At 32.3% G+C, this 10,239-nt stretch overlaps 1 protein-coding gene across 1 annotated transcript in view; it reads right to left on the bottom strand.

Annotated features, from left to right (window-relative positions):
- Window positions 1–1,262: 1,262 nt before the first annotated feature.
- LOC129235283 (T-complex protein 1 subunit zeta-like) overlaps window positions 1,263–10,239 on the bottom strand; it is a 46,039-nt gene continuing 37,062 nt past the window's right edge. The window contains exons 6-8 of the mRNA XM_054869006.1: window positions 8,085–8,244; window positions 7,547–7,629; window positions 1,263–1,569 (exon numbers count right to left, since the gene is read on the bottom strand). Of these exons, the coding sequence (XP_054724981.1) occupies window positions 1,263–1,569; window positions 7,547–7,629; window positions 8,085–8,244 (550 nt within the window). The remainder of the gene's footprint in view (window positions 1,570–7,546; window positions 7,630–8,084; window positions 8,245–10,239) is intronic.

Here is a 10,239-nt window from a genome sequence, read left to right as displayed (position 1 = left end):
TACATGAATATTTCCTGTTTTCATAATTTCATATATTTTCTTTTCTCGCTCTGACTGCATCATTTATTTGGGATGCAAAAAGTGTGCAGGTATAAGCAATTTTATGCCTACACTAAGTGTTCTTGAACTTCTTTAATTTTCTTTTTTCTCTTGTCAAAATTTATATTCACTCTACATCGCTTCAATATGGTACATAATCTATCTCAATAAATCTTTAGTAATCAAGAATATGAGGTAGTAAATAAAGTTTTTGTTGAAATATGCTTTTTGGGCTATTTTGAAATGCAAAAGACTGAAAAATAATGATAATTGAATAAATATAAAAAGAGCTACTTGGATTCCCCGACCACCCACCATGTAATTTTACAAAAACTATCTGCCTTGTATATTTATGTACCTAATACGAAAGCTGCATTGATTTAAAAAAAGAAAACAAAGAAACAAAAAAAAAAACTATTTAGCAAACTTACATTACTTTAAAAAAAAAAAGTTTCTAAATTTATTAAATCTGTAATTCATCTATAAAGCTTTGCTAGTTACTTTGCGTCAATTATATTTTACTCTTTGCAATACATAAAAAATTTATTTAAAAAATTTTTGAAACAAACACATTTTTGAAAAAAAACCACATGGTTTAAAAAAAAAAAACTTCGTTTAAACCAAATAACCCTGGTAGTAAATGAAGTTTTGGTTGAAATATGCTGTTTCGACTACTTTGAAATGCAAGACTGAAAAACAGTGATTATTGAATGAATAGAAAAAAAGAGCTACTTTTGATTTTTTTCTACATGTAATTTTGAAAAAAATTAGTTGGTCTGCCTTGTGTATTTATATACCTAATAGGAAAGCTGCATGTATTTAAAAAAAAGACAAAAACAAAAGAAAAACTATTTAGCAAACTTGCATTACTTTAAATACAAGTTTCTTTCTTTATTAGATCTGTAATTTATATATAAACCTTTGCTAGTTGATTTGCATTAATTAGATTTTACTCGTTGCAATAATATGTAAAATTTATTGAAAACATTTAGGGAAAAATGAAGTTTTTTAAAAAATTATTTAAAAAAAAAAAAAAAAAAACTTGGTTTAAACCAAACAACTCTGCCAGAATCGATATAAACTAAAAATAATAATTATCCTCTTTCTTCAAAAGATGTAAGTTCACACTGCTTCATTGCTAAACAATGCTTACATTCATTTTTTTCCACCGCTGTTCAAAAACAAAAGAGATACATTTTCTCTACTTGAAGTTGTGTCTATGTTCAAATGTAATAATGTAATGCACATATATAATTCAAAGAATATAATTGATTTAACACATTACCATCTTCAAGAGCATTTTTTACAGCTCTTAATCCATCATGGACAGCATCCTTGATCTGAGTTATGGTATGGGCATTTGGTCCTTTAATTAGAACAGTTACGGATTGAGGATTTTTCAAGTCTTCAACAAAAGTATATTTGTCTTCCCCTAAAACATGTTCGTATACCATTCCAGCTTCCCCTAAACAATCTGGAGTTAAATCATCAACTGAATTCATGGCCTCTCCTCCACAAGCCAAAGTTAACCTGCAAAAATTTATTAAATAGATTTAGGCACAAAATGCTGCTGAGGATAACATTTTGAAACAAATCGAGTACTGAAACCTGCATGAAATTATAAACAATAGAATCTTTAAAACTTTAAGTGTAAATTAACAGAAATCAAGTTTCAAAACTTTTAAGCACTTATTTTAATAAACTGCATTGTATGATTTTGACGCTTGAATAATTTTAGAATATTAAACTTCATACTTTTTGTTTACTTTTCAAATGTTAAAAGTATTTTAAACGTAATACGTACCATTTTGAGAGAGAAAAAATGGTAACAAAAGTTCCTCTAGATAATTATATTTTAACATGAAAGAGCATACCATAAAGTACTTTTATACACAGTTTAAAACAATGTTCAAACACTTGTCATAAGTTTACCACGACCCTGCAGCATTTTGCAAAAATTCATTTAAAAGTGTTGCCCGTAGTGCAACCTCGATTCTCATACTTTCACAGGGTTGCCACTGAGTTATGGTCCTAAAAATAGTCGTTTTAGTCGAACCTAAAACGAGTCGAACCTAAAAATAGTAGTCTTAAATGAAAAAATAGTAGCCAAATGAGAAAAATAGTATCTAAATTAATCTATTACTTTTTTAATAGTATCAATATTAAATCATGTTACATACACTTTGATAAATAGACATACCTCAGCGGTATGGTATATAAGCGGGATCAACTGGACAAGAGGGATTTTAACCTTTTACACATAAATTGTGTTCCCGACATGGTTTCGTACCTATCTTATTTTAATGATAAGAATGTGAAAGGTGAGCATACATTAGAAATATTTATAAAACAACGAAAACATTACAGTCAGTTTTTTTTTTTTTTTTTAATTTCTCAAAACATAAAAGTTAAAAAAACTTTTGTTTTTCCTTCAAGCACTAATCAGTCACTTTTCTGTCTCAAATGAAGTAACCTATCATCCCCTCTACTCTGTATACCCATTAAACAAACCAAACAGTTTGACTATTTTCACTTATATGGTGGATAACCCAAGTGTCTTAAGAAATTGTTTGATGTCCACCATATATCAACTGCAGTTAAGCACTTTTCTGTTTCAAAGTATTGCTAACACATATTTGTTATTTTGTACAACACTTTTAAATTAAAAAAAAAATAATCCCTAAACACGGTTATTAAATTCATAATCACGTATACACAGGGATGAAAACAGCCCAAAAGCAAACCAGAGGAAAAATTACGCAGCTTAAAACGTGAATATAAATTTTTCTTAATATTACACAAAATTATATTATATTGTTACAATCCTGCCTTTTAAAAATTAATCAATAGGTTTTTATTAACTGAGTAGAAGTGATGCACATCAATAAAGTAAGCTTGCATTTATTTAAGGTTTTAACAGATATTTCAATTCCATTTTCCACTTTCAATTTGCCACAGCTGTTCAGTCACTCCTATTAAGGGCTGATGAGTGTTAATAAGCACGAAACTGCAGTCCTCGGCTGGAATTGATTGAGCTGGTGGTGTATTTCATGTAGACCAGAGCGAGTTAAAAGTTTGGCCGATGACATTTGAAGTTGCATTTTTTTTACATTTCTAATACACACATTATCAACATTAATCAGGAGAAATTACTTTTGTGACATCTAATGCTATAAAACTCCCATTTTATCAAACACTTAATGCAAACTGAATCATTAGACACACCATATTTACAGAATAACATTCGTGCTGCAAGAAACTGCAGTTCTTGGCTGGAACTGACTGAGCTGGCAGCGTATTTCATGTATTTCTGCCTTAGCCCTGGCTATAGGGCGGTAACTTGCTGAATATACCTGCCTTGCCTTCAATATTAGAGTTGAACCGAACCAGTTTCGGTCACTCATCTGGTCAGTGCTAATTTTGTATTAGCTACCAGTTTGTTTGGCACTCTAGGCTTCCTTAAGAGGTTTTCCACCTCTAGCTCAGTCACTCTTATGCCAAACTGATGAGTGTTAATAAGCACGAAACTGCAGTCCTTGGCTGGAATTGATTGAGCTGGTGGTGTATTTCATGTAGACCAGAGCGAGTTAAAAGTTCGGCCGATGACATTTGAAGTTGCATTTTTTTTTTACATTTCTATTTTTTTTTAATACATTTTTAGTTGCTTATAAGCTGAAATAGTAGCAGTTTTTTTTTTTTTTTACAAAATAGTCGTTTTTGTCTTATTTTAGGCTAAAATAGTTGTCATAGTCTGCAGCTCTTCAAAATAGTCGCAATAGTCACTTTTTTAGTCTGCAGTGGCAGCCCTGTTTCATCAGACTCATCCATGAGTCAGATTATCACAAGTCCAAAAATTGGGATTTGTAGCGTTTAGTGCATTGTATGCAGAATCCTATCCTGCATCGAGCCATATGTGCATAATTCTAAACAAAAATTTTTTGGAATTATTTGCATACTAAAAGAGTGCAAGTCCAATCTTTAGTATGCACCCGGCAAACATTTTTCCTCTCTCCTGTTAAGTTAGCGATTGTGAGACTTATGTCAGCCTAGTTCTGAGGCCAAAACTGCGAACCTCACAGTGGACATTTACTCGATCTTCAGTAAACATTCTAACCCTCTTTCTCACCCTTTCAGCACTCATTGTGTCTTCATGGTAAACATCCTTAACTTCACGATAAGCTGCCGTCAGTTTACATTTCTTGCGCTCAAAAATTGAATTACAGCATGAATCTCATGATCGGTAATAACAGTTGTAAGCTGGTGAACAAGGAACTCTAGTGTGCATACGCAGAACGAAGACTGCCGCAATGCGGGGCGGTGCAATGAAACGGTATTTACGTTCCAAACATGCCTAGTAAAAATAACAAAATCTAGATGCAAGTGTGCATCTAGAAGCAGTGGTGGATACAGCTGGGGGGGGGCCGGTCACGCTTCAAGCCTAGGCCTAAGGACCCATGTTCCTTAGGGGCCCCACATTTTTTAAAGAATTATGTATAGCATTGCAATGATATGAAAAATACATGTAAAGTGCCCGCCGCTTATTAAAATCACATTCGTTCCGACATTTGATTTTAAAAAGTGGCAGATTTTATTAACCAGTTTAGATCTACATTTTAAAAAAATGAAGATTTTGAAGTTTAAATACTCTAAAAATAAATTAAATTACTTTATTTATTTCTGTTTTAAGTATTTCAAAATTCAGTTATTTTAACTAAACATGAGGTATACATACTTTTTATTATTTCCACAAGGATATGAAAATATAGGCGAATTGTTGTTTGCTTAAAAGGATTTTATAAAACAGCGATAGTGATTTTATTAATGATTCTGTTCTTCCAGATTTGATTTTAAAAAGAGGCTGATTTTATAAAACAGTGATTTTATTAGTGGCGTGTACTGTATTTAAAAAAAAAAAAAAATTATGACTTATTAATTAGAAAAAAACTTCTTTAAAGGGGAATTTTTAATCATTCTGCCAGTAATGAATTTACTTGGTCACGATTATGAGGGGGCCCAAAGGGGATTCATAAATGCACATAAGTGATTCATACATAATTGTGTGATTAGACAAAGAGGCCTCCAAAAGCGTATTTGTGCTTTAACTGTAAATCAAACACTGCATAGTCTTCAGGGGGCCTCCAAAGTAATGCCGGCCTAGGGCCTCACTTTTAGTTAGTCGAGCCCTGGGGCTGCAAATATATTTTTAGTGGTACAGTAAAAAATGAGTAAATAAAAAAAGGGAAACCTCAGCAGTTGTAAAAAGCTAAAATACTTTTGGTCTCTTTGACGCTTTTATTTATAAATGACAATTCACAATTGCTATAAAATGCAACTTACAACACGGGCTGACGTGAGGTCATGTCAGCTTAATTGGAGAATAGGGACGCGGCTCGGAATTGAACTCGTGCAGAGGGTAAAATAACCTAATGGTGAAGGGTGTAGAAGGGGGCCTGTGAAAAAATTGACCTATGTCATTTTTTCCCCGGATCCACTTTTGCTCTCGGCGACCCTGTTTGTAACAATTGGAATAAAAGTGACAAAATATTTTTTACGTAAAATTATTTTGAAAAATGCAATCTTAACATACCATTATAAAGATTATCAAATCAAAGGCCACTGAAATGCAAGTTTCAAACATTTTTTGACGAAACAAAGTATTCTGTACGCTGTACAAACTCACGGTTTTGGGCCCCTGTGTTTAAAAAGAAAAAAAATGATAAAAACCAATGTCGAAAGACTCCTGGTGGTCCCCGGAACCTCCCCCCTCCTAATATCATCGAAGATCATGTAAAATTTAAATTTTTGGGCTTCAATTTTGCATAACTTCAACAGCCGAATCTACTCCCGCCATAACATGGAATTCCAGTTTCGAAAATATGCTAGAGGAAAGTACTCGAACCCCTCCCATTTTTTTAGCATTCCCAAAGATGGTCTAAAACTTGTTTTTAAATTAACAGTATCAAAAATTTTCTGGTAAAGTGCCCTGTCTCCTCTTCTCTCTCGGCATCATCAATGAAGAACGTTTTAAATTTTGTTTTTAGTGCTTCAATTTCAAAAATTTCCAGGGTGACCCTCCTGAAAACTCCTTTTCCAAACATCACTGAAGGTCAGCAAAAATTTCGCTTTTAGAAGTTAACTTTCGAGTAACTGCCGGTGCCCTAGTCAACAAAAAAGGCTTTGAGGACTTCAATTTGAACATTTTCTGGTGGATGGCCTTGGAATCTATCTCACTTCCGAAGATCTTCTAAAACTGCGTTTTCAGAGCTTATATATATATTTTTTAATTTCAGAGGAGAGCCCACGGAACTGCTCTTCATACCATATACTCGAAGATAGGTTAAAATTCTGTTTTTGGATTTCCACCTGCAAAACCTTGAATCTACACTCCCCTAACATCACCAAATATTGTCTAAAATCGAGTTTTAAAGACTACAATTTAAAAAAGGGCCTGCCAAACTTGTACCCGAACCCTCCCACCAGGTTTTTGACCTTGCATTGAGTCTGGGAGTTGTCAGGGTATGTCAGTATAAAAAAGGGAATGTTTATGACAAAGCCCAGTAATGTATGTTTGTGTCGAGGGATCCATCACCTTCTAAAGACGGCCCTAGGCTTTCACCCATGAACATCACTATATCAGTTTCATATAACAGGGCAATTAAGTTACTTGTTGTGACTGCATAAAAGGACATACTAGCCAAGCTGTGTTATCATTACAGAAGTATTCAATCAAGTTCCGGGTATTATAAAAATACTTAAAAATGGACTATTACAATCACAATTTTCCTCAAAATAAGGTTTAGTTAATACTATATCAATTTGTTCACCATTATAGCGCAGAAGTGTTCCTATCTGTTAAATTCTTTAAATGAAACATATTTAGTTGTTAATTTCCTCACATTTAAGTGATATCCCTATCGTTAGGTAAAATTTGATATCTATAAGAGCTATAGGGCTGCTACATCTCCTAATGCCAGGGCCGATTTTTTCAACACATCCGCCATTCTAGAAGGATCAGCTTTAAATATAATCTTGTGAATTACTCATCAACTTTCAGTTCAAAATTACAATTGCAATAACTATCACTTTAAATGAACTATTCTTTTATCACATAAATGCTCAAAATTTAATAAACAATACAGGAGCTTATTTGCCAGAATACAATTTTGTAACACAAAATTTGATAAATTGGAAAAAGGAATTATCTCAGAGATCCTGTTGTGCAAACACCCATTTTTTCCCAAAACGTCCAAAAATATTACTTTTGCTAAAATACAATCATTGCTCCATAAATTTTGGAAAACACGGCAGTTTTGAATACATCACCACTTTCATATTGAAATTATTTGAAGATGTTGAAGCTGTCATGCTTCTGTGTGTACAAGGCGTAGCGTGTAGAAAATTCATTTTTAATTCCCAAGAAATAAAATTGTGGTTATTATTTAAATTCAAGTTAGAATGATCATGATTAATTCATAAATAGTTAATTGAAAAAGCGTAACAGGTATACCTTTCCATATTCCTCCGTTTTGCTCTTCTTAAAGCAACTATTCCTTCTTTGCAAAGCAGGTCAAGAGACATTGGATCAATACCCTAAAAATTATTAAATATGAGACTGCACTATAATTTCAGAATGTTTTCTATTTTAAAAAAAATTTTAACAAAAAAAGAAAAAAAAGCAAAGGGAAAATTTGATAAGAAGAAACTGACACTTGATAAGACATAGAATAAAAGAGAAAACTTTACACATTGTTACCAACACATGTTTTAGCAGCAAGGGAGAAAAACATTTCTTTCTACAGGATGAAAAAACTAAGATCTGGGCAGCAAATTTTCCTTTGTGACAAGTAGTTGCTGTAATCATTGATAAATCATGCGTCTTGTCACTTGTAATGGTGTATTTAGTCTTTAGATTTAAAAATATAGAAACAGAGTATCAAGAGTAAGTTATTACGTACAAAAAAAAATCTTATTAGAATAACAAATTCATTTTAAAAAAAAATCTACATATGAAATTCTACCAAAAAATTGAAAGGCATGTCAAATACCTTTTGATTGATTACAACAAATCCTTTTTTCGTCCCATCACAGACTTTTTTCTTAAGTTCAATTATCTTTTTGACTCTTTCTGTAATAAAAGCTCGCTCTGCATTGACAAGCTTTTCCCTTTCTTCCGCTGATTTGTAAAAGAAACCTGCATTGACTTCACTGAAAACATTGTTGTTGTTAGGATAAAAATAATTACAATATTACTATAAAAAAAACACCATTGACAAAAAATTACTTAATGATTAAAATCAGTGATGCCCAACCCTTTTTTTTTTACCCGAGGACCACACCTTTTATTTGGCTTTAAACTTGCAGCCATCGTCTTAATATCGAAGGAGGACGATTGGTTGTTTTGGAAGTTTCCAGAACATAGTTTTCGACTCGACTCGAAAAATTGACCATAATAATGGGCCACGCCGATCAGTTTCATGGACCACAGTGGCCTGCGAGTCATAGGTTGGGCACCACTAACAGACAAAGCAATGATGCATTAACTGTAATTAACTAGTGTTGTAACTGCCAAATAATACTTTCAACTCATTATAACACACACAATTGACAAGGCAGGAGATTATACCAAAAAATGGGACTTTCCTGCCAAAATGGGGAACATTGGCAAGTCTGCAATTACATGATTTTGCATTTTCCGGTTTCAGACTAAAAAATCAATATACAAAGGGAAGTTGAAACACTTATCTTACAAGACTACATAAAAAAATAACCCTTTAAATCAAAATAAAAGGCACATTTTCTCAAATTTTAAGATAAAATGCTAAACTTTAGGATATTTCATGACATGTTTTGTTTTTTCAAGAATTTCAGGACAGCTTTAAGCCTAATAATCTATTATAGCCATAAATATCCTGAGCCAGACTGACTGCAAACAGTGCTGATAAGAAAGATCCCACATCAACAGCAGACTCACACAAAATGAAGGATGAGCTGAGAGAGATATAACTTAAGACAGGACGCATTGCTTTTTACACCACACGGACAGGCTATGGACAAGCTTCATTTGCATATTCTGCATACTTGATCTCAGGAATTTCAATGCAAGAATATTCCAATTGTTCGAATAACTTTCAACTTCACTCAGCATTAACCTAAAACGTCCAAACCAAATGATGTTCCAAGCATAGGAAAATGGAAATGCAGAGGTGAAAGTTATGAAAAATCTCATGACTGACATTTTTCAAATAGAAAAGGGCTGTGCCCCAAATTCCTTCCCAGAAATAACTCATTCCTTGATCATTTGTTACTTTTATTTTGTTACATCTCACGCAGTTTCTAATTTTTTTAAAGACAGAAAATGTTCACCCCTGAGCACATGATGGATGCTAAAATTTTGAAATCTGTTTTTAAACTTAAGCATCAATTCAGACATCAAAGAAGCATATTTGGTAATTGCCTACAATGCGATGTGTATTTTGCTATTATAAGATTCATAATTGAACAAAGTTTTTTCTTCAGATTCTTACAAAATAAAACTTTTTTTCAGGTTGGCAAAAATTAAGTTGCATTGTTAGCAACTAGGCACTTACTTTTCTTGGCATAGTTTTAAGTTTACAAGAGGATGAAGCAAAGGGAGTAATTTGTAAACACATGATCTGCTTGATAATTTCTCAAACGTTACTGAATAAGCTCTGTGGTCACCCTGGATTCCTAGCATACAATAGCAAATTATTTTTTTAAATGTTAATGTACTAATGCTCGATGCATTTCTAATTTTTAATACTTTTCTTTCAGAATTTCATGCCTAAGCTATTGTTATTCATGTTGGGTGTTGGTTAAGTTTTTTTGAGGTACTTTACAAACATACATTCATGAATAATGAAGTACTCAATTTCTTGGAAAGTGAGAATGCAATATTATGTTTTTATTTTTTAAATACTATTTTTGTTTCTTTATAATGTTACAATAAATTATTTTAATAAGAAATTAAATATATAACTTATAAAAAAGTTTAGATTTTATGTTTAAAGGTTTATATTTTGTGCATTTAACCTATTTCTGTTTCGTAAGATCGAGTAAATTGAAAAGAAATACAGGTCAATTTTTGATTATATTAGCTGATTTTTGGAAATTTAAAGAAATTAATTTATTGAAGTAAAACTTCCATGAGATAGTAATGTTACCAAGAGTTAACAATTACCC

This window comes from Uloborus diversus, chromosome 1 (assembly GCF_026930045.1).
Source record: "Uloborus diversus isolate 005 chromosome 1, Udiv.v.3.1, whole genome shotgun sequence".
In the NCBI taxonomy this organism is placed as follows: Eukaryota; Metazoa; Arthropoda; class Arachnida; order Araneae; family Uloboridae; genus Uloborus; species Uloborus diversus.
Note: the sequence above shows the minus strand (reverse complement) of the source record. Positions and strands in the feature narration are given on the sequence as shown.